General features: G+C 50.0%; 2 protein-coding genes across 3 annotated transcripts; both read right to left on the bottom strand.

Moving 5' to 3' along the window:
• Positions 1-262: 262 nt before the first annotated feature.
• Positions 263-18,649, bottom strand: slc17a7a (solute carrier family 17 member 7a). Its single transcript, XM_048991412.1, has 13 exons — positions 18,526-18,649; positions 9,716-9,968; positions 7,428-7,546; positions 7,160-7,274; positions 6,796-6,883; positions 6,568-6,654; positions 6,221-6,363; positions 5,911-6,060; positions 5,681-5,813; positions 5,380-5,490; positions 4,920-5,047; positions 3,303-3,372; positions 263-3,036 (listed from the first exon to the last, which is right to left on the bottom strand). Exons 1-13 carry the CDS (start codon positions 18,585-18,587, stop codon positions 2,720-2,722), a joined length of 1,776 nt encoding a protein of 591 aa, XP_048847369.1. The 5' UTR covers positions 18,588-18,649; the 3' UTR covers positions 263-2,719.
• A 647-nt stretch (positions 18,650-19,296) lies between these two features.
• Positions 19,297-25,754, bottom strand: slc6a16a (solute carrier family 6 member 16a). Of its 2 annotated transcripts, XM_048991410.1 has the most exons (12): positions 25,382-25,752; positions 23,862-24,093; positions 23,612-23,769; positions 22,940-23,060; positions 22,686-22,861; positions 22,448-22,558; positions 22,132-22,373; positions 21,865-22,048; positions 21,587-21,788; positions 21,319-21,478; positions 20,946-21,108; positions 19,297-20,316 (listed from the first exon to the last, which is right to left on the bottom strand). In XM_048991410.1, exons 1-12 carry the CDS (start codon positions 25,385-25,387, stop codon positions 19,978-19,980), a joined length of 2,094 nt encoding a protein of 697 aa, XP_048847367.1. In that variant the 5' UTR covers positions 25,388-25,752; the 3' UTR covers positions 19,297-19,977. The 2 variants fall into 2 exon arrangements, with proteins under 2 accessions (XP_048847367.1, XP_048847366.1); XM_048991409.1 differs by having other exon boundaries at positions 22,686-23,060; positions 25,382-25,754.
• Positions 25,755-27,134: the final 1,380 nt, after the last annotated feature.

Genomic DNA, 27,134 nt, shown 5'->3' with positions numbered 1-27,134 from the left:
GCCTTAAATGTGAAAGCAGCTCTCAAGCACAGTCCTGCTGAACCTGTCTGTGCTACATGCATCGGGATGCAGTGCTCAGTGCTACAGGTGTGAGGTGGTACCCAACTGCAGTGGCCCAAGTCCAGGATGGGGGTCAGATAGCTGCAGTCAAGTCTCTACATGAAACTTACGATCTGCAATTCAGGAAATCATACAGAACAGTCACAGATCAAAAGTAAAAATTTATATATATAATTCACAACTTTTTCTTTATTTTACACATGGCTTTTCCCACATATATATTTTTACATATATAATCTTTAACCGGTTATGTGTATATATATATTTATATCTTTTTTACATTTTTTTTGTAACAATTAAATAACACAAAGAACAGAACAATGAAAACAAAACAAGAATAAAAAATAAAACAGGACAGACCAGAACAATAATTAAAATGCAGCAGTATAACATCATTCAGCTTCATAGTGAAGGCAGGCATGTATATTCCCATACTCCCCTTCCCAGAATTCACAGCGTCCCTGAGGGCCTCTGGATGTCTGCTGGTTATTGCAACCCTCTGCAGGTCAAATGAGTTGCAGATATCACGAATTGCAGGTAAATACTTTTTCATCTTCATAACGTTTTTTTTTACTACCAATAAAAATGATTGTTCAAACATTTTATGAAAATACTGCATTTCCCTTTCAGTAGTTTTAAGCGTGTCTTGAGATACGACATAACCTCCCACTACCCCCCCCAGCAACCAATCATCTGTAAGCACACGCATGATTGACAGATGCAAACCCTATAGCTGATGGCTGCCGTCTGCACGCACACAAAAGAGCGCAGGCCTCATGCAAAGCAGAAGGCTAAACAGAGTCCACTCAGACTCAGGGCGAAATGCACAGATTCATATGTAAGCGCAGGAGTTGGGTGGGTGCACACAGCGCCCCCCCCCCCCCCATGGTCTCGCTATTGCACCCATGAGCGCTCAGTTTCAGAGGTGGGTGGAGTTCAGCTCAGAGGTTTTGGGTCAGATAAGCCCTGCGAAGCGTTTGTTGAGCTCAGTGGCGCCCCCAGTGTTTGCCAAGGGCACAGGCATCAGCAAAGAGGTGGCTGCATATCTGGGGTACAGGTGTTGAAACTATTAAAACATGCACACACTGATACACACACGAGTAGGATGAACCCAAAGATCACAGGGCTGCTAACACCTAATCTATAAAACAGCTACAGAAGATCCCGCCGTGGCACTGAGGGCAGCTATGCCTGAATCTCCCATTTGAGACACTGAACTCCCAGAATGCATTTCCACAACCGGCTTCTCTTTTTATTCACGTTCAGCAAAACGGCACAACTGCGATGGGAAAATACTGCAAGCCTGTAGCTGGGTAAACGTTTACTAAAGAAGAGCATTTCAGGGTGAAAGTTTGGTTGTTCTGCAAATAGCAGCAGGAGAAACTGATGGCATGAGACATATAGTTTCACCTGATGATGATGAATAACTGAACTGTAAGATGCATGTCAGACCACCAGCCCCAATAACAGGGGGCCCAGGACTCCAGACCATCTGGACCGCAAGGCCCCCCAGGACTCCTGAAATACTTAAAATGTGGCCATACGTCCCCACTAGCTGCTACCAGGCCACTGCTACAGCCAGCGGCTCACTGGGAGTGTAGCTTTGAGTTGCGCGGTTGCTGTGTTTGTCTAATGGGCGTTCAGTGCTGTTTTACACAGACAGGTAACACTAATAAGCCTTTTAAACTCTGAATCTATAGAAACGTCCATTAAATGCAAAGTGCAAACCCTCAAGTGAGAAAAAGGGATAGAAAAGCTCACGTTGCCATTAACACAAAACCAACCAGGCATGGAGGGAGACTTTCAATGAAATGACAGCGACACTCTCAAGGGACAGACACACACTCACACATTCCGTATATAGCAGTATAGACAGACATACAGACGCATGCTCACACACACACACAGGATACAGCAGTACAGACACACTAATAGACGCACGCACGCTCACACACAGGATTCAGCAGTACAGACACACTTACAGACACACACACACTCACGCACAGGATACAGCAGTACAGACACACTAATAGATGCACGCACGCTCACACACAGGGTTCAGCAGTACAGGCACACTTACAGACGTACGCTCACACACAGGATTCAGCAGTAGACACATTTACAGACACACACACAATCACACACAGGATACAGCAGTACAGACACACTTACAGACGCACGCACACTCACACCAGGGTTCAACAGTACAGCCATACTTACAGATGTCCGCTCACACACAGGATTCAGCAGTACAGACACATTTACAGACGCACGCACACTCACACACAGGATACAGCAGTACAGACACACTTACAGACCTATGCTCACGCACAGGATACAGCAGTACAGCCACACTTACAGACACACGCAATCACACCCAGGGTTTAGCAGTACAGACACACTTACAGACGCATGCAATCACACCCAGCGTTTAGCAGTACAGACACACTTACAGACGCACGCAATCACACCCAGGGTTTAGCCGTACAGGCACACTTACAGACGTACGCACACTCATACATAGGATTCAGCAGTATAGACACAGTTACAGATGCACATACACTCACACACAGGATTCAGCAGTACAGACACACTGACACTATTTGAATCTCTCCTCCTACACCTCCTCCTTGCCTCCTGTAACTTCCTACTCCTCCGCCTAGGTCAGCTCCCTCTGCACATCCCCCCCGTACAGGTAGCTGTTAGATCCAGGTGGCTGTACGTATTCTTCGCTTTTGTCCCAGTCGGCCACCCACCCCCCCCCACCTCCACCTCCCCCTCCACCAGTGCCCCTCCGTGACACCTTGCTGTCCCCCAGTGGGCGCTGGCTCATGGTGCCATACTGGCCCATTCCCCCATCACGGTACATGTCCTCCGTCGCGTCGGCGAGTTCGTCCTCGTCCAGGATGCCGCACTTCTCCTGGCTGGTGTCCTCTGCATCGGCCCAGGGCTGCTTTTCCCCGGAAGCGAAAACACCTGCAAGGCACAAAACTCGCGGTTCCTCCCAGAAGTCTGACCCCAACCGGAGAACGGCAACCGGAGACAGCCAACCGGAGAACGGCAACCGGAGACAGCCAACCAGAGAATGGCAACCGGAGACAGCCAACCAGAGAACGGCACACAGACAGGATGACCACAAAAGCACCAGGTGACACAGGACAACGTGGAAACCCGAGAAGATGAAATGACAACAAAAAAGTCACACCACAAGCCCACAGACAATAGGGGAGGAAGATACAGACCGTAGAAGATCACGCCTCCGTAATGAACGACTGAGGCTATGAGGAAAACATACTGCCACTCCTCGCGGGTCTGAGGTGAGAGAGAGTGAGAAAAGCAAGATCGGTGCTGAGCTTCAACTTGTGTTTTATTGCCGCATTTCTTCATCCAGTCTTCCCTATCCGTGGCTCTGCAGATAGTACCCCGTGAGTTGAGTAACTTTACAGTTTGCGTCTACATTTATTTTCAGATGCTTTTGTCCAAAGTGATATGCAACTGAAACTCATGGGAGTTTTACTTACACAAAAATATTTTGAGGGCAGAAGGAAATACGATTGGTTCAGAGAGATAACCAATCAGATTGTAGAGAAGGTAGGTGCAAGACATCTGATTGGTTGATCCTGCCTCCTTTAGTTGCTTGGCCTCACCTCCGGTTGGTTATCTATCTGAACCAATCATTTTTCCTTCTGCCCTCAGAACATTTTTGTGTAAATAAAACTCCCATGAGTAAAAGTGAAGAGCAGAGATCTGGAAGCAGTGTGGGGTTTGAGGGCCTATAAGGGGCACAAAAGTGAAACCTTTCTGTCAGCTACTGAACCGCTGACCTTCCGATCACAGGCACAGAGTCCAAACCCACAGAACTGCACAACACCTCCTACCAAGCCAGGTCAGGGGATGATGCTGTGAGCATCGGCGTGCACCGTATCCCAGAAAACTCCAGACAGTATTAGGCCGTAAGGGGAGGCGAATGGGAATCGATGTTCCAGTCGCTACTGATACCATTTTGTCAGTGTTATGATCTAGGTCAGTTATAAGATCTAGATCCAATGCAACCAATGGGGGTGTTGATCCGGATTAAACTTGTTTGAATCAGGACTTGCAGAGAATCAGTGCTGACAGTGCTGGAGGCTAGAAGCATCCTGACATACAGTGTGCTCCTGAAGGGAAGCTCATATTCACAGTGTCCTGCGCTGATCTACTGGCCCAGTAGGCAAAGAACAGGGCCAAGCGGAGAGTCTGTGGCAGCTTTCTGGAGGTGGAGCTCCTCCTGACCACAGATGTAAAGCCAACGAGTATTTTATCCTTCTTTGTAGCAGGAACAATGACTGTGAATTTGCTTAAGCAGGCAGGAACATCACAGTGGCTGAGGAAAGAGCTAAACAGGTGCCAGCCCGTCTGCAGTGTGGCAGGTGAGATCCGGCCGGCTGCTTCCCTGCAGCTCGCTGACATCCTTTCACTGTTGAGCAGTGACACACAGAGGCAGGGGTGTGGTTATGACACACAGAGCTGCTCTTCATACCGCACAGACTCTGCAAAGGGCCGTGCTTCATACCGTACAGACTCTCTGCACAGGGCCGCCCTTCAGACTGCACAGACTCTGCACAGGGCCGCCCTTCAGACTGCACAGACTCTGCAAAGAGCCCCCCTTCAGACTGCACAGACTCTGCAAAGGGCCGTGCTTCATACCGTACAGACTCTCTGCACAGGGCCGTACTTCAGACTGCATACACTCTCTGCACAGGGATTCCAGCAGCTACTGCATTGATACTCTACTTTTTAATATGCTGGCCCACAGAGACACACCGTGGCTGACTCACATACATACATAGCCGCCCATGCAGAGGGCATGCAAGTCATACCTTGTGTTTGGTCATGGCACCCACTATGAGTGGGCACACCATGCCAGACAGAGTGCCCACCCCATTGGAGATGCCCATCAGGATGCTGGCATATCGAGGAGCAATGTCCAGGTGGTTCACGTTGAATCCTGGGGATGAGCGAGAAAGAGAGAGGGTGAGAGAGAGAGAGAGAGAGAGAGAGAGAGAGAGTATGTATGCTCATATGTATGCTCTTCAATCTGTAAGGTCTCCTGTCTGTGAGCTGCTCAGTCTGTGAGCTCTCAAATGAATGCTGTTCTGTGTGTATGTTAGCCTGTCTGCTAGCCGCAGTCCATTTACCCAGAATGCTCCCTGATTCTCCTTTGCTTGCTTCCTCTGCATTGCACTAACTGGCTGTTCTGCTTCAGCAAAAAACACCTTTCTCTTCCTCGGTGTGCTGTGTGCTCCATCGCTGCTACAGTCTTCCTGGCCGATTTCTCACCTGATATGGCGAAGCCACTGAATCCAACAGCCAGGACCAGGAAGGAGATGGCGATGCCCTTGGTGTGAGAGAAGCCCACCACCAGCAGCAAAGTGGCCTCCATGCCAAACCCTGTGAGAGAGAGTGCAGTGAGACACTGTAATGGGTTTCCGGTGCCAGGCCACTGCAGTGGGACCCGCCTAGTTTGCGTGATGCATGAGCGGCTTCCTCACTGCATTACTCATGGCAGATCAACAGCAAAGGAAGCAAAGATCTGGGCAGAGATGCTGTGAAAGGAGGACATCAACAATTCTTCATTTACCTCCACAATTCATGAGCTTCCTGACATTTGTGGTGGACATAATTTGGCGTGAGCGTAGGAAGTCAGCCAGCTGACCGCCAATCGGGACAATGATGGTCATCACCAGGTGGGGCAGGGCGGACAGCATCCCTACCTGCGGGGACAGGGACCGGTCCGAGTATGAGAACGTCGCACCTCATGTTGTCAGTGCGTCCGTCTGGTCACAAAAGCTCCACGTCGCATCATCTCACCTTGCTGATCTCAAACCCAAACACCTCCTCGAAGTACGCTGGCTGGCTGATGAGAAGCAGGTAGAAGGTCCAGCTGCGGCAAAAGTTGGCCACGATGATGGCATACACCGGCATGGAGGTGAAGAAACGTCTCCAGGGGGTCTTGAATTTCTTTTAGACAGAACACAGCCCACTGCATTAAAGAGTAACTTCCATACATCACTTGACTATTTTAACATAACTGGGTGCTTCAAAACCATAATGGGGGTGTCTACATGCTGCGGTTTATCTTCAGAAAGAGGTGTTACCCTTCAAACCAATGGGTGTTTACCTGAAGGGGGTTTACCAGACCTGCAGTCTCACCGATGGCATCCTCAATGTACTTCCTCTCCTCAGGGGTGATGGTGGGATGAGCTGCCGGGCTCTCGTAGGACACCAGGATCCAGAAGAGATACCACAAGATCCCAAAACTGCCTGGGAGAGGGGAGGGAGACAGAGAGAAGGGTCTAAGGAGGAGGATAATGAAGAGGGGAACTTAAGGATGGAAGACACTACATTGTGAGCAAGATCGACGAGGCACTAGCAGCACAGCCAGGATTTCCTGATCTATTCAACTGGAAACTACATAGTGAGGAACTATACTGAGTGAAGCTGATGACTGGTGTTAATGGTGCTCACCGTAGACGTAGAAAACTGAGGACCAGCCAGAGTACTGCACCAACACCCCCGCCAACGGCATCGCCACCACAGCGCCCGCATAGGAGCCTGGCATGTGGGCATAAAGAGAAGGAGCGCAAAAGCACTGAGACACGTACAGGTGCCACAGAATCTGCCTTGTTCTGTCATCTCTGGATGTGACCAGGCTGAAACAGCACACGATGCTGAACAACCATAAGTAAGACTCACCACAAAAGGCAGTTGTAGCCAGTCGGCTTCTTTCAAGAGGTGGGGCCCACTTTGACCAAATCCCATGGCATGCTGGGTACGACACCCCCTACAGGAGATGGAGAGAGGGACACAGTTCAGTGAGTGCGTGAACATCTGTGGGATGTGCACTCCAGATACCGGGACACACAAGCCGGGATTCCCATGAAACTGAAGCTGGTGCATAAGCTGCTGGCCAAACTGTAGGTAAAGCACAAATCCACATATGTTCATGTCATTGAAACCCACTATGCTCACAACAATCAGCGTTCGGTGCGGCGTATCCAATACCAGCACAAATGGCACAAAAAGGTAGCATGAGGATTATTCTGTGATAAACATGTACCTCCACAAGACCCTGGCAGATCCTGACCAGAATCACACAGCCGTAGTGAATTCGTGCTGCCGTTGGGATAAACATATTGAGGGTGGAGGTGGCCACAATAGCAAAGCCAAAAACACTGCGCAGAAGAGAGGGAAAAGGAGAGAGAGATAGAGAGAGACATCGGCGATTAATGCAGCACTATGAAAAAATGGGAAAGACAAGAACGAGAATAAGAAGCAGTTTAGCAGAAACAGGAATGTGAAAATGATGATAAAAAGGCAATACTGACCGGTTAGCAGCAAACTTCTGGCAGATGAATCCCCCAGGGATCTGCGTGACGATGTATCCCCAGAAGAAGGAGCCATGGATCATGCCCACTGTCTCTGGGTCCCACGTGAACTGAGCTCCCTGTGCAAAGGGAGAGAGGGACACATTTCAGGCAGCAGAGGGAGAGAAGGACACATCACAGGCAGCAGAGGCAAAGTGGAACACCCCACAAACAACAGAGGGAGACAGGTGCATGAAAAAGGGAGCAGTGCCAAAGAGGGACACGTCACAGGCAGCATAAGAAGAGAGGGACACGTCACAGGCAGCAGAGGGAGAGAGGGACACGTCACAGGCAGCAGAGGGAGAGAGGGACACGTCACAGGCAGCAGAGGAAGAGAGGGACACGTCACAGGCAGCAGAGGAAGAGAGGGACACGTCACAGGCAGCAGAGGAAGAGAGGGACACGTCACAGGCAGTAGAGGAAGAGAGGGACACGTCACAGGCAGCAGAGGAAGAGAGGGACACGTCACAGGCAGCAGAGGAAGAGAGGGACACGTCACAGGCAGCAGAAGAAGAGAGGGACACGTCACAGGCAGCAGAGGAACAGAGGGACACGTCACAGGCAGCAGAGGAAGAGAGGGACACGTCACAGGCAGCAGAAGAAGAGAGGGACACGTCACAGGCAGCAGAGGAAGAGAGGGACACGTCACAGGCAGCAGAGGAAGAGAGGGACACGTCACAGGCAGCAGAGGAAGAGAGGGACACGTCACAGGCAGCAGAGGAAGAGAGGGACACGTCACAGGCAGCAGAAGAAGAGAGGGACACGTCACAGGCAGCAGAGGAAGAGAGGGACACGTCACAGGCAGCAGAGGAAGAGAGGGACACGTCACAGGCAGCAGAAGAAGAGAGGGACACGTCACAGGCAGCAGAGGAACAGAGGGACACGTCACAGGCAGCAGAGGAAGAGAGGGACACGTCACAGCCAACAGAGGTTAAGAGGGCCATGTCACAGGCAGCAGAGACAAAGAGAGACAAATCACAGGCAGCAGAGGCAAAGTTGGACAAGCCACAGCCAGAAGAGGGAGAAAGGGACATGTCACAGCCAGCAAAGGCATAGAGGGACACATCACAGCTAGAAGAGGGAGAGAGGGACACATCACATGCAGCAGAGGCAAAGAGGGACACATCACAACCAGCAGAGGGAAAGAGGGGCACATTACAGCCAGCAGAGGCAAAGACAGACATGCCAAAGCCAGAAGAGGGAGAGAGGGACACGTCATAAGCAGTAAAGGCAAAGAGGGTCATGACACCGGCAACAGAAGGTGACAGGGACATGTCACAGGTAGCAGAAGCAAAGAGAGACATGTCACAACTAGTAGAGCCAAACACTGACATGTCACAGGCAGCAGAGGTAAAGAGAAACATGTCACAGGCAGTACAGGCAAAGAGGGACACATCACAGTCAACAAAGGCAAAGAGGGACACGTCACAGCCAGCAAAGGCATAGAGGGACATATCACAGGCAGTACAGGCAAAGAGGGACACGTTACAGCCAGAAGAGGCATAGAGGGACATGTCACAGGCAGTACAGGCAAAGAGGGACACATCACAGCCAGAAGAGGCATAGAGGGACATGTCACTGGCAGCAGAACAAAGTGGAACATGTCAAAGCCAGCAGAGGCAGAGAGGGACATGTCACTGGCAGCAGAACAAAGTGGAACATGTCAAAGCCAGCAGAGGCAAAGAGGCACACCTCACAGGCAGCAGTGGCAACAAGTAACACATCAGAGTCAAATTATTATAATAGATTGATCAAATTCTCCTTTACACCACCCCAACTTGCTGTTTATAGGTAAGTGCAAGCTGGTCGTGAGAGGCAGGCACCCATAGCACCACCAAGGGAGCTGGGCGTTAAGGGTCTTGCTCAAGACCCCGCAGACATGCCAAGGCTGGGTTTGAATTAGCAACCTTCTTATCGCAAGCACAGAGGCTAAGTTCACTGAGGCACAAGCCACAAGTTGCGAAGAGGGACATGTTCCAGCCAACAGTGGGAAGGGACCTCAGGACTCACTAAGATTCTCTGCAGATACCATAGGAACTGCACTGCTCTAGGCCTCAGCTAAGGTTGAACGCTCTCATAATGTTACAGCAACATTCTAATGCAGTTTTAGCTCCATACTGGTAAAGTGAGGTCATGGGTTAGCAGAGAGCTGCTCAAGCTCCGCCCATTATCACAGGTGGCTGACGGCAGGGCATCACAAACAGCCACAGCACACATTGATACAGTGCTCCTGGTTCACCCACACTTACCACCAGTACCTCCTTGTTTCCCCTGGAGACGGTGTGGTTGTTCACCATGCTGACGATGGCCACACCCAGATTGCAGCGGATACCAAAGGATATGCAGAAACCAAGACCGGAGAGGATGGCAATGATGTAGCGGCGTGGCAAGCCAAAGCAGGTGCAGTCCACAATGGGCAGCTCCTTCTCCTCCACCAACTCAGGACGCCCCTCTGCCGACAGCTCGATCGCCTCGCCATTGGCTTGACGTTTCTCCAGCAACCTTCCAGAGGGAGAGCAGGTAAGAGGAGCATTGCAAGAAGCTGTGTTTTAGATCATATTCATGGCACACACAGGGGAAAAGATTCAAAAGATAATTCCTGTCAACGGGCCAACAGAGATGAAAGAATGGATGAAAGAACCTCCAGGAATATTAGCAGCTGAGAAACTGAACCAAGAGCCTGCCTGCAAGTTTTCCAGCCTGGATCATCATTACTGGTGAAAGTCCTGCTGGATCGCTGATCTTATCACACCTCACAGCTATTCTGCTATACATTACTGTGACTTTCTGCTTGTCCAACAGGTAACCAAAAAGCCCACTGCTGTGACATAATATCAGCCTAAAAACGAGCAGAAGACGAAGGTGGAATCATCCCATGTGCACATGAGAGCAGAAGCTCTGCACAGCCCCTTGGCACAGCAGGTCAGCGTGACGCATTTCGGAGCAGCTGTCAAATCGGACGGCTCCTAGTGTGAGAACACCGACCGCAGAGAGAGAGCGAGCTTCGTCCAAAACGGTGACAAACCAAATGGCTGCCATTCCTCTGGCAACAGTGTCCCACCATGACATACTGGGTGGAATAGGACCATCAGTAACATACCCAGCTACAGAGTTAACCAGCATAGAACCTGCACTTACAGTCATATCTCAACAAACCCAGCCAGTACAGAATATGCACTGCAATCAACTCTTCACAAGCGCCGCCATTTCAGAACCTGCACTGCAATTACACCTTTATGGACCCAGCCGTTATAGAACCTGCACTACAATCACATTTCCACGGACCCAGCCAGGTCAGCACCTGCACCGCAATCACATCTTTATGGATCCAGTTAGTGCGGAACCTGCGCTCCAATCAAATCTTCACAAATCCAGCCAGTATAGAAATTGCACTGCAATCAACTCTTCACAAACCCAAGCAGTACAGAACCTGCTGTACAATCATATCTTTATGGATCCAGCCAGTACAGAACCTGCACTAGAATAACATCTCTATGGACCCAGCCAGTACAGAAACTGCACTGCAATCACATCTCCACAAACCCAGCCAGTTCAGCACCTGATCTGCAAACACATCTTTATGGACCCAGTTAGTGCAGAACCTGCACTCCAATCAAATCTTCACAAGCCCAGCCAGTACAGAACCTGCAGTACAATCACATCTCCACAAACCTAGCCAGTATAGAATCTACAATGCAATCACATCTTTATGGACACAGGCAGTACAGAACCTGCACTGCAGTCACATGTTTATGGACTCAGCCGTTACAGAACCTGCACTGCAATCTAGTCAACCAAGGAAACAGGGATGAGCTTTTTAAAGGGGAGAAACACGTACTATTGCCCTTACAAATTCAGAGAACACGGAGGTGGAAAGTACATTCAGTTTTTCAGAAGGACACAGACACACACATTGACACACACTCACATCGCACACATGCAGACACACTTGCATCACACACATGCAAACACACACACATTCGCATCATACATGCAGACGCCAATTGTGACTAATTAGTTCCAGAAGGAGCAGCAGGCTTGTGAGCCATGCAGACCTTTATCTGCACAGACCCCCAGCAGCACCCACCCAGGGTAACTCCCATATTCCCAGACATTTATTAAATATTTACACACATCTCTACGGATGAATAATTCATCTCTCTATTTCTCTTTGCCATGGTTATTAGCGCTGAGACCAAACACTCCACGTATTTCACTGCATAAATCCCTCTTTCTCTTCTTGGTTTCCCTTCTTTTTTCGCAGACTCTCTCTGTTTAACCGTCATGTGATCAGAGAGTGAAAGAGGCCTTTACACTGCCACAAGAACCAAGCCATACCCACAGTGGCCAGAATCAAGACCAAACCAAGCTGGTTTCGTCACGTCTGATTGGTCGAAATGCATGGAGATTTTGGTGTTCTGTGTATTGATTATCTGAAGAAAAAATTAGTAGTAGTAGTATCCCACATTACAATGTGCCGGTATGTACTCGATAACTCAAAAATTTCCAAAGTACTATAGAACAGCTGAACAGGATGGATCTCGAATGCAAATTTATGTAAGAGAATGCTAATTCCGCTAATGTTCGATGCTGACATAACACAGCGATTCTCACGGATGTGTGAGAAAATTGGGAAATTCGCAAAAGTAAATCACGAAGTACACCGTAAACAGCGAGCATCTCTGCATTTTTACATCACTGTCACTCTCCAAACCCGGCAACGCCTTTACCAAGCCAACCCTTCTGCAGTGGAAAAACCGAAGCAAGCTGGAACCGTGCTGTAACTGGTGCCTTCATGCAGTGCGGCTTGGGTACAGGATGGGTTCTATATGGCAGTGGAAACGTCACATGCTGGGAAGGGAAACCTGTAGCTTCTTAACACGTATTTAGCTGAACAAAAGCCCAGGTGAGGATCAACACCAGGTGTGCAGCATCACCAGAGGACTCGTAGTTAAGGGCCCAATGCTGAAATCTTTCTCCACAGGATTTAAACCACTGCCCTTCCGATGCAGTCACAGAGTGCTGACCCACAGAGCAACACAGCTCGTCCTTTCTCCCCCCCCCTTACCATCTCTCACTGTTAACAGACTGTCGCTGCTTCATCACCATGAAGCACTCCACCTCCCCTCCCCCACTGCCCTAATCTGTCTCTCTCAGATTAGGATTAACAAAATGATTCATTTCCGGAAAGTAATGTGCATGCGCCCAGCCTCCTCTGGCCAGCGTGTCCTCGGTGCCGAGCCGCGAACCCCAAGGCCGACATGATGCTGCCCGTCAGCTGGGGAGCCCTGAAAGCTGCATTCAGCGCCCGAAGGCTGCAGCTCAGCCTGGCTGATTCAGCGACAGCTTGCACACGGGCAGCAGCACACGCTACACGCTAATGAGCCCGTGCCCTGAGCCTCAATTAGACTTCATTATGGCACATCGCTGTCGCACATCGCTGCCGTGATCCTCTGGCTGTCCTGTGGGCTCTGCTCCAGTACAAACACATGGCGTTAGGCTAATTAGCATCTGGAAATTAGCCTTCAGAGTGTGACTGTACGTGTCTGCCTTTGGCCGGGATGGACTACCGTCTGATCCAAGGTGTCTGCAGCCTCGCACTCTTGAAATAGATGCCAGGATCTCTGCAGCTCTATGCTGAATCAGTGTTGTGAGGAGGATGGATATTAAAACCTAAATATTAATCTTGAGGGCACTAAACATGCTGTAGAATCATCTTAAAATCATCATGGTCCTTATGCCACTGATGTGTTGCATGCCAGCAACCCTACCAAGCACCGCCCACTTTCCCGTACTTGCCCTGGTACCCGCCTACTGCGCTATATGACAGCAAGCCCCTCCCACTCTATTATGCCATATTTAAGCCCCGCCCCTTGGCTGTCACCTACATCACGGCCAGTACCTGCTTAGCGCTGTCACGGCAACTGCGGCGGAAGTGTGTGTGTCACACGAGCCCTCGGTGTCACGGAGACGCCTCCAAGGACAGCACGGAGCCCCACATTCCCGGCAGCAGCCACCACGCGCCGGATCCTGGCACATCCTGCGTCTGGCTTCAGCTCTGAGGCGTCATGCTGATAGCACAGACGCAGCGCAAACAAACAGCACGATCTTACTCAGCATCTCGGGGGCCCCCTGCGGGGCCCCTAACCGGCTCCAGAAGCAGCGACGGGGCCATCTGTGACGTGCCGCAGTGACACTGACAGGGACTTCGGCAGCCATGCCGGCTGGTTGATCCACAGGTCTCTCTGCAGAGAGCTCACGGCACACTTTGTGGGGAAGTCGAGGGGAGACACTTGCTGTCCCTATTCACGGTAACAAAGTTGCGGAGCCGCCCTCAAAAATGTCCACAAAGGAGCACCAGGAACGGGGAAGAAAAGGAGGATGGTGAAAGTGAACTTGGGGAAGAACTGGGATAATCCTCAGGCATCTGTTTCTGTCTTTCCATCTGATCTGTCATATAAGCACATCAGGTGCGAGCGGGCATCAGGGACAAGCAGGCATCGGAAGGTGAGTGGGCATCGAGGGAAAGCAGGCATCGGGGGTGAGTGGGCATCAGGGGCAAGCAGGCATCGGGGGGTGAGTGGGCATCAGGGGCAAGCAGGCATCGGGGGGTGAATGGGCATCAGGGGAAAGCAGGCATCGGGGGTGAGTGGGAATGAGGGGCAAGCAGGCATCGGGGGGTGAGTGGGCATCAGGGGTGAGTGGGAATCAGGGGTGACTGGGCATCAGGGGCAAGCAGGCATCAGGGGTTGAGTGGGCATCAGGGGTGAGTGGGCATCAGGGGCAAGCAGACATCGGGGGGTGAGTGGGCATCAAGAGCGAGTGGGAATCAGGGGTGAATGGGCATCAGGGGCAAGCAGGCATCAAGGGATGAGTGGGCATCAGGGGTGAGTGGGCACCAGGGACAAGCAGGCATTGGGGGTGAGTGGGCATCAGGGGCAAGCAGGCATTGGGGGGTGAGTGGGCATCAGGGGTGAGTGGGCATCAGGGGCAAGCAGGCATTGGGGGGTGAGTGGGCATCAGGGATGAGTGGGCATCAGGGGCAAGCAGGCATTGGGGGGTGAGTGGACATTAGGGGTGAGTGGGCATCAGGGGTGAGTGGGCATTAGGAGTGAGTGGGCATCGGAAATGAGTGGGCATCAGGGGCGAGTGGGCATCGGGGGGTGGGGAATAGGAGGGTGAACAGGCACCAGGGGCAAGCGGGCATTGGGAGGGGAGGGGCACAGGGGAGCAACCAGGCACCGGGGGCAAGTGGGCATCAGGGACGAGTGGGCATGGGGAAGATGAGCAGGAATCAGGGGCAAGTGGGTAGCAGTGGGCTAGTGGGGATCTGGGGTGAGTAAGCATTGAGGGACAAGTGGAGGGCCAGATGTGAGCGGGCCTGGAGGGTGAGCAGGCATCGAGGGGTGAGGGGACATTGTGAACAAGCAGGCATCCGGGGTGAGTAGAGGACTGGGTACATGCGGGCATGGGGGGGGGCAAGTAAGCATCAGGGGAATGTGGGTACTGGGAGCAAGCGGGTGTGAGGGGTGAGTAGGCTTCGGGTGATGAGGGAGAGGCTGGCAGTGCCCACACTTTGGTGTAGGTGCAGAGTGTCTTTGGAGCAGTCATCCAGCACAAACAGGAAGGGTTTTAAGCTGATTACACTCCACTCCAGACCTCCGCCCCCCTCTCAGCATAATTGCGGATCTCTCTGTGGAAATGAGGATTGTTGAACACAGCCCCCCTCCCCCCCATTGCCCCTCGCTCTCTGGTGAACAGATTGTGTCTCTGTGGGACAGTGCTACCCAGAGAGATGCCCTCTGAAGCACAGTGAATCAGGCCCACCTGACCTTCACACACACACACACACTCATACACAGGCGCAGGCACACATAGTCACGCACAGACGTTCACACACAAACATACATACACAGACACACACACACACAGTTCTGGACCATCCAGGCTGCATCACTGCTCATGCAACACATTGGGTAACACATGCACAGCCCACACAGGATGTCCCCCTATCAGGGAATTTTGCCACTGCACTCTTGACTGCATGGCGCATGCTCTGAATTCCTGCTCATCTTGTGCTGTTTTCCTTTGCTGTCTCACCTACAGGATGGGGCCACAAAGCTAGCACCAGCCCCCCTCCCCAGTGTTACCAGCACAAACAGGACAGGCAAAGAACTTGGGGGGCGGGGTCTTCTTGGTGTTGGAGCAGTGGTGAAGCTACTTCCCAGGGCACCCGACAATGTCCTGCCTGCGCCTGCATTTGGTACATGGAGGAGTGACATGCAGCACAGACACACAGCACAGACATGCAGTACCGACATGCAGGAGGTCCTCTGGATGCTCCCAAGCCCAGAGACATAACGTGGGTCAGCTGAACTCTCTGGCTGAGGGGTCCTTCTTTAGAGAGCTAGGAGGACCTAACAACTCTCAACCTAACCCCCCCTACCGCTCAGAGACACCCACTGACAGGATCACAGACAGGCACAGTCATAGCCATACAGACAGGCTCACAAACTGACTAACTGTTACTGATGGACACATTGAAAGGCTTACAAACAGGCACAGCCACAGTGACAGGCTCACAGACAAGCACATTGACAGACACAGTGACAGTCTCAATCAGGCATACTGACAGTCACAGTGACAGTGACAAACAGTGACAGGCTCACAGACAGACACACTGATACACAAAGTGACAGGCTGATAGACAAGCACACTGAAGGATACAGTGACAGGCTCACAGATAGGCACACTGATAGACAGTGACAGGCTCACAGATAGGCACACTGATAGACAGTGACAGGCTCACGAAACTGACACACTGATGGACACGGTGACAACTTTAGAGACAGGCATCGTAACAGACTCACTGACAGGCACACTGATGGGCACAGTGAAAGGCTCACAGCCACAGAGCAGATGAAACCAGAATGGTAGAGTGACAGAGAGCATTATCTTTCTCTGCTGAGTTTCATGCAGAAATTCAGAGTGCTTTTTGATGGGGAAAGGTGTAAATAATATATGAAGTCTGACTGTATTCAGCGTTCAGGATCGTGTTACTTTCTTTGAGATGAGTAAAAGCATACACTCTACACAGAACTGCTCTCCTCAAGGCTACTGAAGCACGCGCATCAGCAGCTCGAACCACGTAGCGAGCGCACATTTTAAACTACAAACTAGAGAACAACCCAGCGAAAACTGATAGTCTTTTAAAGAAAGAGCCCTCAAGTAGCGTAGGCATGAATCAAACGAAAGAAACGCACCGGCGGGTGGGCGGCTTTACACTGAGTGATGAACAGTGTGACCCAGGCACTCTGATGCGCCTTCACCTTTAATCCCGCTGGAGGGGAGGGGGCAACTGAGTCGGCGACGGGGGCGCGGAGTTTGGGGATTTGCGCGGACCTACATCTGGGTAAAACGCGGGCTATTTCGAGACGGGATTTTGAGCTGCTACCTCAAATCCCGGGGGAGGGTGGGGGGAGTATTCCCGGGGCTCGGATCGTAACCATCCGTCCGTGCACCCGTTATGTCTGTGATCTCTGTCTTATTTCCTTAAATATTTTATTCACTTATGCTGCATAATAGAAATTATGTATATATGTATGTATGCAGGTGGGATCACTCTATTTGCTCACATAAAATGCTATTTATTCTACATGATTTTGTGTCTTACAGTAAGCTGCTGGTTCCATATTCTCTCTCATTGCCTAATTCGCTACAACTAAAACTCATGGCGTGGATATTTATGATATTCCCAAAAAAAATAAATTACTTTTGGCACGTAAGTAAAATGCGTAACGGACCCTTCTTGAACGGAAGTACAAATACTCGCAGAAAATGTTTCAATTTATGTTTAAAGTATTCCGGCGGCGACGTCTAGAGGATGCCAAATATGACTCGAAATCGCTCGGAGAAAGTTATAATCACTAATTAAAATAGCATTCATTTAAATTGTTCTGTTAGTTAAACAAAATAAAATAAATAAATTCCAAAACTGAATCTCACAGTAACATGCTTGAATTTACGTCATTTTGTAATTCTGATTTCCAAAAAGGTATTTGATAATTATCGTTTATTAGAATTATTTGTGTATTTAATCTCTTAATTAAGCCTATTTAACAATAGACAACAATAAATAAATATAACAATATAAATGTAACAATAAATAAATTGTAAGGGTTTGGCTTGGATTGATTTGATCAAAAAGACATATTTGGCTGAGTTTCTATATGTATGCTTTCGTAGCTTTATATGACTTGATTCGTCCACATTGCCCCAGTTTAAACTACCATTTTTTAAAAGTACGAGAGAAAATCTCTGCCGAAGTGGCTGACAGAAAATTCAGGTTGGAGTTAAATTTATATTCCAGAGAAATTACCTAATTCGACAATTATGTGATTAATTTCCTGTTGTATTTGTTCATCCCTAATAGTAATTAGAAGTCACACGTTATTACATCTTAATGAACGCTTCACTGATTTACCTCGCGGCAATTTCCAGCGGATTCAAAGCACCAGGGGGGTTGGAGGGGCGTGGATACCCTTTCAGATTCAGGGGCCACAATTCTTTATAGTGGCCCTTGAATACGAAAAAAATGCATATGCTCGGTAAAGGCTACTATGGCTACCCCCCACGGCCCTTCAAAAAAATTAAAGAAAACGAACATGTACGAGGCATAGTAAGCGCGTATAAGCGGGTATTTTACTTTATTAATGACGCTTTTTGGAACAAAAATTGGATGATTGTAGAGATGGTATTAATTTCCAAATGTAAGATAGTGGCCAGCAACGTGTGATAAGGCCATAAAATAATTTGTATTTAAGGTTGACGGTAACACCTTTTGCTCATTTCAGAGACCTATATACATTAAAGCTAACTTTGCTTTCCCATTCACATTCTCCGTCATAACAAAGACACTTTCACTAATCAGGCATCTGTATTGTGCAAAACATACTTAAAATTAAACTTAGACGCGAGTATATCGGGGAGGAGTGTGTGAAAATCCTAGAATTTGTGACAAAATCGTTCAGCTGAAAAAGGCTGTAAAGTTTCGCAGTACCTGTGTATTTTGCCGAGGGTCTTCCCCGCGGCCGCTTTCAGTCTCTCCGGTCGGACCTCCATCCTTCCGGCTCCCGGACGCCGCAGATCTGCCGCCTCCCTCCCGCCTGCTGTCTCTCTCTCTCCGCCCGCCCGTCCGTCCCTCCCCTTTATCTCCCTCACCTTTCTGACATGAAGCTCGAGCCCCCCGCCCCCCCTCCATCTCCCCATTCAAAGGCTTTTGTTACATTTGTCAGTCATAGTGCTGTGGTCTACCTACCTCCCGATTATTTATATACAGTTGTGGGAAAAATTAAAGACCACTCTATATTTTTAAACAAATCTGCATTTTTACATCCTGGTTTAATCGTGGTTCTGCTGGCAGAAGGCTACGCTGAGCAGCAGGTTGCATCCAGGTTCAAACTCAGAAGTACACAAGAAGAAGGTGATGCAGGAGACACTGGGAACGACCAGAAACCAGCCAGGTAAAAGGCCGAAGCGACATTCTAAAGCCAGAGATGGCTGTCAACTTATCCGGCAGTGACTCATGAATTGGGGGATCATATCAAGTAATCGGCCATGAGCAATTAAACTGGAACGTGAGAGTCTCACCTGTGTAAGTGCAGGAACTGGGCTGTTACTGCATCACCTCTAATGAAACTAGTAAAATTTTGGCTGTTCTTGCTTTTCCTATGAATCGCGACATATTCTAAAGGAATTTAACATTGCCTTCAAGAACCTCATTCCATTCATCCAACCATCCATCCATCTATCCATCCATCCATCCGAGCACTTTTTCCCAAAGAAAAGCTATTTATTTTGTTTGTTTCATATTTTCATTTCTTACTCAAAGTAAAACTTACAACTCCGTGGGAGTCCGAAACAACACACAGAAATAAATCCAATCAGATTGCTGATAACAGCAGACACACCACAAACCCTATCACAGTTACACTGTCATCCAGTGTAGCTCGTAACATGGCCACTGAAATGACATGTCTGTGTGTGTGTGTATCTGTGCGTGTCTGTCTGTGTGTATCTATGTGTGTGTTTATCTGTATGTGTGTGTCTGTGTGTGTGTCTGTCTGTCTGTCTGTGTCCATCTGTGTGTTTGTCTGTGTGTGTGTATATCTAAGTGTGTGTCTGTGTGTATGTATCTGTGTCTGTCTGTCTGTATCTAAGTGTGTGTTTATCTGTGTGTGTCTGTGTGTGTTTGTATTTCTGTGTGTGTCTGTGTGTGTATATATCTGTGTATGTCTGTGTGTGTGTGTTTATTTACATGGATGCTGGTCTGCCTGCATTGTGCAGTTTCAGCCACATCACAGTGCGTCAGCGAGAGCAGAGAGTGGCTCCTGCAGAAGCTGGAGGAGGACAGCACGGCATGGAGCAGCTCCTCATCCACCCAGGCCTGCATCACCGGCTGATCTCCTCATCGCTCCTTCCGTTTGATCACCCTCTCCCTTCTTGCCTTCCCTCAAACCCCAGTGTCCTCTTCAATGTCCTCCTCCACCAGGTCCTTCTGAGGGAGGAGCCTGTAGTGCTCTGCACCCAGTGACAGGAAGGAGCCCCTGTCAGATTCTTGCTCCCCCTCCAATGGGATGAGCTGCTGGGCGGCGGCAGGTTCGTCCGTCTCGCATTTCATATATGTGTCTCTGTGGCTAAGCCCTGCCTCCAGTGGGGCCCCGCGGCTGCCTAGGCGACGCCTCAGAAGGGTATGGATGTAAAGTACAGGCAGAGGCAGGCAGGCCAGCAGGATGAGCAGAGAGAGGAGGGCAAGAGCCCAACCGGGGTACGGCAGCACCCTCTCGGAGGCCTGTGGCACAGGGACAAGCAGCAGGCACAGAAAGAGACAGCTGTAAGATGCCAGGAGGGACGAAGAGTTCGGCATCCTCATTATCACCTTCACAAGCATCATTACAGTCGTCCATCCATTATAGGGTGGTGTGGAGCCTGGAGCCTGTCCTGGGAAACACAGTGGGCTCCCAGCATGGGACAACAGGAGGAAAAAAGTGAGGAAGCCATAGGAAACCCATAGGAACACACGGGGAGAACACCATCATCACCAGCATGAGCATCATCAGCATCATCACCGGCATCAACATCATCACCAGCATCGACATCATCACCAGCATCAGCATCATCAACATCATCACCAGCATCGACATCATCACCAGCATCAGCATCATCACCAGCATCGACATCATCACCAGCATCAGCATCATCAACATCATCACCGGCATCAACATCATCACCAGCATCGACATCATCACCGGCATCAACATCATCACCAGCATCGACATCATCACCAGCATCAACATCATCACCAGCATCGACATCATCACCGCCAACATCAGCATCATCATTATCATCACCATCATCATCACATGTTCATCAGAATCACATCAGCATCACCATCATCATTGCCATCCAAGCAGCCCTTACCATGCTCTGGTTCCAGGCTGTGTAGGTGGGCCATTTGAAGAACATACGTAGCAAACTGGCCCCCAGAAGACCCACCATGGCCAGCAGGCACACAAACTGCCACAGGTACTTGTAAACCACTGGGGGGCGCCACTGGAGCATGACTTCTATGTCATCCAGGAAGCTGCAGAGATGAGGTAGTTAAAGGTGGTTCAGCCCCAAAACCTCTTAACCTCGTTTAGAAATAACTCTTTCCTTCTATAGGAGAAACCTGGCAGACAGCAGGTAAGATCTTCAGTTGAGACAGAGGTGCCGGCATTAGAGATAGCTAAGATGATAGGCTAAGTGAGTGATGCAGTGATGATGATCTGATGTGAGTCAGCTGGACCCTCACCGGTCGGCGCCGTAGATCCAGGACACGGCAAGCGTCTCAAATACGACCACGATGATGAGTGGCAGGGTGGCAGAGTAGTCATCAAACATGGTGACAAAGTAGTTCCCGGAGCGCTGGGTGAAGAGTAGGCCGATGAGAAAGCCCAGGATGCAGCTGGCCACTAGGGCGGGAAAGAGGCGAGCATGGGGAGGGATCAGAACTGGTGTCAGGGGGGTAGCCTGACCTACAGGCCAGCAGAGTGGGCAACTGGGGGGGAGGGGGGGGTTACCCGTTAGCAGGGTCTTGTGGCGTCTCAGCAGATGGAAGTTGTCACTGAGGGGGGTGAGGATTCCCTGCATGGTGCCAAACATGGTGCTGAGGCCGAGGTTGAGCAGCATGAGGAAGAAGAGCATGGACCAGAAAGGCGAGGCTGGGAACAGAACCATGGCCTCGGTGAAGGCAATGAAGGCCAGCCCCGTGCCTTCCACTCCCTGAGAGGGGCACAGTCAGGGAAGGTCAGTGGAGAAGATGACAGGACACCGGCCGCCAGCAGCAGCGAAAGCCCACCTGGTTCATCTCCTCCTCCAGGCTGCAGTCCGTGATGCCACTCCCCATTTGGGCACCATACTGCTGGAACCACTCCCGGTATTCCCACAGGGACACTGATCCAGGGTCAGATCCGTTGGCCCACGGCAGCAGGAGATGCTGCACGGACCCCATGGCTGACATCTCCGTCAGGAGGCCCACGTTCCTTTGGGGAGAGAGCCGGACACGTCAGACACGGCGAGCCGTCGATCTCGGAACAGATGCTGGCCCCGGGCCCCCGGGGCTCACCGCAGCACGCAGGCCATCGCCATGCTCTTTGCACGGAAGCCCAGCACCGCAAAGACCACGAGAGAGGCGAGCACAGACGTGAGCAGGTTGATGAGGGACACCATGAGGGCGTCGCGGTGGCAGTTATTGTTCGGGGGGTTGTAGGAGGAGTAGGCGATGACAGAGCCGAAGCCGAGCCCCAGGGCAAAGAAAACCTGCGTGGCGGCCTGCCTCCAGACCTGCACCTCGCCCCAGATCTGCAGCTGGAAATGGGGCAAGATGAGCAGCTGCACTCGGGTGCAACTTTACCCTGGGCCCAGTGTGGATGCTGCATTACCTTAGGATAGAACATATAGGAAATGCCTTCAGAGGCCCCATCCAACAGCAGCCCCCGCAAGAGAAAGCAGAGAAGAACAATGTAGGGGAACACAGAGGAGAAGTACATCACCTGCAGGGGAAAGGCGCCATGTCAGGACCGCGTGTGTGTTTACATGCATCTATGTTTGTGTATCTGTGTCTGTATGCTTGTGTGTGTGGGCTTCTGCATGCATGTATGTGTGCATGCGAGTTTCGACCTTGGCGGATGACTTGATGCCCTTGATCATGGCAAGACAGACAATCACCCAGGCGGCCATCAGGCAGCCAGTCATCTTGGGGTTGAACTGCCCAGTCTGCTCGATGGAGTCTGTAATGTCCAGGGCCTCGCGGAACCAGAAGTAGGTAGTGGGGGAGGTTCTGGAACATTCCTGGACTGGATGAGAAGAGAGTTTGCGGAGTGAGTCACCAGCATGGGAGGACGCAGCGCTATACCCAACACAGAGGGACTGACCGGTGAAGTTGCTGTAGATGGGGCACTGCTCCCAGGGAAGGGGGGACTGGAAGGACTTGCTGAGGTAGAAGAGGCTCCAGGCAATGATGACATTGTAGTAAAGGGCCACATAGAAGCACACCTGGCAGGAGGAAGCTTTACATCGTATCTCAGCTCTACGGCACCCTCCCCCCACAAAGGGTTACTACACAAACAGTGAGCAGCAAGCCGCACTGGCGAGCTGCCGGGGCCGTACTGTGCCCAGATCCAAACATCACACAGGAGTCGTGTTTCATACAGAAACGATCTGTGCCACGAGGCGTCACATGGGAGGTGGGGTGCAGTGGGGCCCTCCGATAGGCCAGCTGTGTGAACAGAGGGTGGGGCTAATCCTCACATGGAAGCGTGGAATTCCTGGGCAGTAAGACACTTAGAACTACAACATAAAGTTCCACACAGAGGACGTGTCACAGAAACAGAGAAAACCTGACGTACAGACACAGAGAAACAGGGAATCCCTGATGTGCTGACACAGGAAACCCTAAAACACTGACTGAGATAGTGTACAAAAGGTGCTTCAGTAAAAACATGGTTCTCTAAGAGCACAGCCTGACACAGTGTTTTCGACTGACATATACACGCAAACAGAGACAACCCCCACCCCCCACCACCCCATCTTGTCCCCCTACACACCATGCAACTGGAGTAGCCGATTCCCGCCAGCTGGGGGGCAACGTGCTTCCACACACCGATGCTGCCCTGCCGGACAGACTGCCCCGCCGCCAGCTCCAGGAAAAATAGTGGCACCCCCACCAGCATCAGCAGGAGCACATACAGCAACAGGAAGGCTCCTGGAGGAGAGTGTGTGGGGAGGGGGGGTTACTTCCCTGAATGGGGGGGACATTCCAAAGGCCCTGTCCACATCATCTTGAGAGCAGCTCACCTCCGCCATTCTGGTGACACAGGTAGGGGAACCTCCAGACATTTCCCAGGCCCACGCTGAAGCCCACCTGTGCCAGCACGTACTGCAGCTTGCTGTCCCAGGCCGGACGGCCAGGTTCGGGGACCACATGCCCTTCTGCTTGTTCTGCCCTCGGCTCCAGCGGTATTGTATCTGACTGGCCATCCGGCGTGTGCACGCCCTCCTCGTCAGTAGGTAAGGGAGTCTTCTCCATCTGGAAAAGCAAAGGAGGGGCCGGCAGAAGGACTGTCAACAGGTAATGTACTGGATGTGTCACAGTCACAAATCCGGCACAGTCTGACACAGTTCAACACCCCACAACCCAGCCAGCCTTAGTGAATGACATGCCTTCCTCATCATCTCTCTTGTAAATATCTGTGTCTTTGTATCTGTACCTCAGGGTTTCCCTGCGTCTCTCAGTCTGTATGTCAGGGTTTCCCTGTGTCTCTCAGTCTGTATGTCAGGGTTTCCCTGCGTCTCAGTCTGTATGTCAGGGTTTCCCTGTGTCTCTCAGTCTGTATGTCAGGGTTTCCCTGTGTCTCTCAGTCTGTAAATCAGGGTTTCCCTGTGTCTCTCAGTCTGTAAATCAGGGTTTCCCTGTGTCTCTCAGTCTGTAAATCAGGGTTTCCCTGTGTCTCTCAGTCTGTATGTCAGGGTTTCCCTGCGTCTCTCAGTCTGTATGTCAGGGTTTCCCTGTGTCTCTCAGTCTGTATGTCAGGGTTTCCCTGTGTTTCTTTGTCTGGACAAGGACAGCAATGTGGATAAAATGAGAGTTTAAAGTTGCTCTTTTGGCTCAGCATAGAGCTTGTGGTCATGTGGAAAAACACACTCCTCAGTCCCTCGAATCCCCTTATCCTGCCTCTATTTATAACAACTGCGAGCCCTAGCCCTGTGCCAAGACACATGTCCCCCGGGAGAGACTGTGCTGATGAAGTCTGTGCTTAAACCCACAGCAGTGGTCCTGTGCCACTGAAACACAGCAGCAAACTGTGATGTTAAACCCTGCAGTGTGTCAGCACTGCCTGACAGCTATCACTGTGACAATGCATATAAAGAAACGGGTACATTCCTTCAGATGAACCCTAACAGTCCCCCTGTGTTGGATATATGGCAGAGAGCTGGACTGAAATAGCTTTACCGTTTCTTCTTTTCTTGTGCAGATTACTCTATGCACCTACCGGTTAACCATTCATTTTACCATCTCTGGCTTCACTATACTTGCGCTCACAAATTCTGTGGGTATCCATGGATATATTTTGTCACTGATAAATAAATCTGCGCACAGTTCAAGGTGTATTTAAAGCAACTGTGTAATTTCCCGCACATTAATATCAATTCATAAACATGGTGCACACAGGAATTAACCTGCGTTTGAAGAAAACGTGGCAAAATAAATGCAGCGTGCAGGTTAGCTCAGCTTCTTTTAAAGTTTAAAGGCAGTGTTATAATGCCAGATCCCTGGCGATAATGGCAAAGCGCACGTGAACAGGCTCAACATTTACCTTCATTTAGCCTGCAAAGTTCATTCGGAAGACCGAGCTTTACCCCGCATCGTCTTTTCTCGTCGATCCATTATGGGCAGAACGTCACACCAAGCACCAGCAGAAGCTGCTTAAAGTGGTTCGTGTGGTTTCTGAATAATAAAAATAAAAACGATCACCTAATGCACTGTCTGTAGGACTTCAGTGTACAGCCCGCCAGCACGCGCCATGACAGCACTAAAGTCACGGCGACAGGGCAATGCTTCAACTTTCTTAAGTCCTGCCCTTCAGATACTCCGAAAATGTTCGTGAAATACATGGAGTCCTTGGACGATTGCCGGGTGGAGATCAGGTTACGGAAGTAACTACCTAAATACAAAGCCTGGCAGGACAATGAATTTGTCATACCCACGAGTGTAACACGACGGGACCCCGTCTGTCGCGCTCGTTGTCCTTTTTAGGAGCTGCAGTAACGGAATCCCCACCTTAGATATCACCTAATGCTTCACTACAAATCATATTGGATTGCTCGTCTTATGTGCAGCTATATGTATATACTTCAGGAGCACACCTGAGAAAAATACGCTATAGATATCAATATGCTTTGCAAAAACGTATAATGTATAATCGTTAAAAACGATTCGGATTCCGTTAATGGTGGATATCCTTTATACAAAATCTTGGTTATATTGGTTATACGAATTATTAGTAATAATTAATCGAATGCGTACGGGGTATGTGAGGGTTTTAATAGTGAAACTGTGGCGCTCCCTATCTGTGATTGGTGGTACTGTGCAGAAAAACCCTCGGGCGAACTCGAAACACGACCGGACGTTTTGCTCTTCAAATACCTATTGATTCACGTATTCACATGATCTCATGAGCTTCTGTACTTCTTAACTGTGTTTATTAAATTGTCTTTGTTGATATTATTAATTTAGACCTCACACTAAAATAATGGGCTGATTGGCTGGAGAGTCCTCACACCTGGGTTTGAACAGCTGACCTAAAGGTTATCCCAAAAACCTGCACCCACACCGGTCCTTTGTGGGTAAGATTACCCACCCCTGTCCTAGAATCAGCTCTGGTTATGTAAACCTTAGATTCCCATTCACATATGTACAAACAGCTAAAATAGATTTGCATTCCACCTTTTTGTCTACAGAGGTGGTCACATACTCCTTTCAAACAAATGATCGTTTTCCTTCTGCAGAACCTTGCTGAAAGAGGTGTTTCCTTTCCAGGGGCAGCACTGGGGCACATATTTGCTCTGGCGTTAGAAGGGAATAGATCACCTTTGTGTTTCTGTAGCTCTTCTGTTGCTGTTCAGTTTGCCACCTGATACTGGAATCGTAAAGCGATTGGATAGGAAAACTCATCCAGAAGGGGCAGGTTAGACCGGGTGAAACTGGCTGTAAAATCGTAAGAGGATGAGTGATGGACAGTCACAGTCTAGTCCTCAACTTATCCACTCGTCTCTGTGCAACACATAAGACAATCCATGTATTTAGCGCTCATGTGTTCCTGAAACGCCACTGAAAGTGTTTCAGGCCGTATGAGGAATTTGTTTCATTTTTCATTGTTTTCATTTTTTGAATTATATCAAACATATCACTTAATTGACTGATTTTGTTTTTGTTAAAGTAAGTGCATGCAAAACATTAAATGTTTAAGTCTAGATCCTGATTTATGTTGTAAACGCTGTAAAGTTATGCACATATTTTGCATTTATTAAATTGTATTGCTCTTTAGTTATCATAAATATGTCGTATTT

The sequence above is a fragment of the Brienomyrus brachyistius genome, chromosome 22, assembly GCF_023856365.1.
Source record: "Brienomyrus brachyistius isolate T26 chromosome 22, BBRACH_0.4, whole genome shotgun sequence".
Lineage (NCBI taxonomy): Eukaryota > Metazoa > Chordata > Actinopteri > Osteoglossiformes > Mormyridae > Brienomyrus > Brienomyrus brachyistius.
This window is presented reverse-complemented; position numbering and strand designations above follow the sequence as displayed.

Excerpts from the sequence above, each read along its gene's own strand:
- slc17a7a (XM_048991412.1), bottom strand. The coding sequence starts at position 18,587 with ATGGAGGTCCGACCGGAGAGACTGAAAGCGGCCGCGGGGAAGACCCTC. Across the intron at positions 6,884-7,159 it reads TCTGCCAGGGTCTTGTGGAG|GGGGTGTCGTACCCAGCATG; the intron begins GTACATGTTTAT and ends CATCTCCTGTAG. Across the intron at positions 5,491-5,680 it reads GAAGCTCATGAATTGTGGAG|GGTTTGGCATGGAGGCCACT; the intron begins GTAAATGAAGAA and ends TCTCTCTCACAG.
- slc6a16a (XM_048991409.1), bottom strand. Across the intron at positions 23,770-23,861 it reads GTGTCACCAGAATGGCGGAG|GAGCCTTCCTGTTGCTGTAT; the intron begins GTGAGCTGCTCT and ends ACTCTCCTCCAG. Across the intron at positions 20,317-20,945 it reads CAGCCTGGAACCAGAGCATG|GCCTCCGAGAGGGTGCTGCC; the intron begins GTAAGGGCTGCT and ends CCTGTGCCACAG.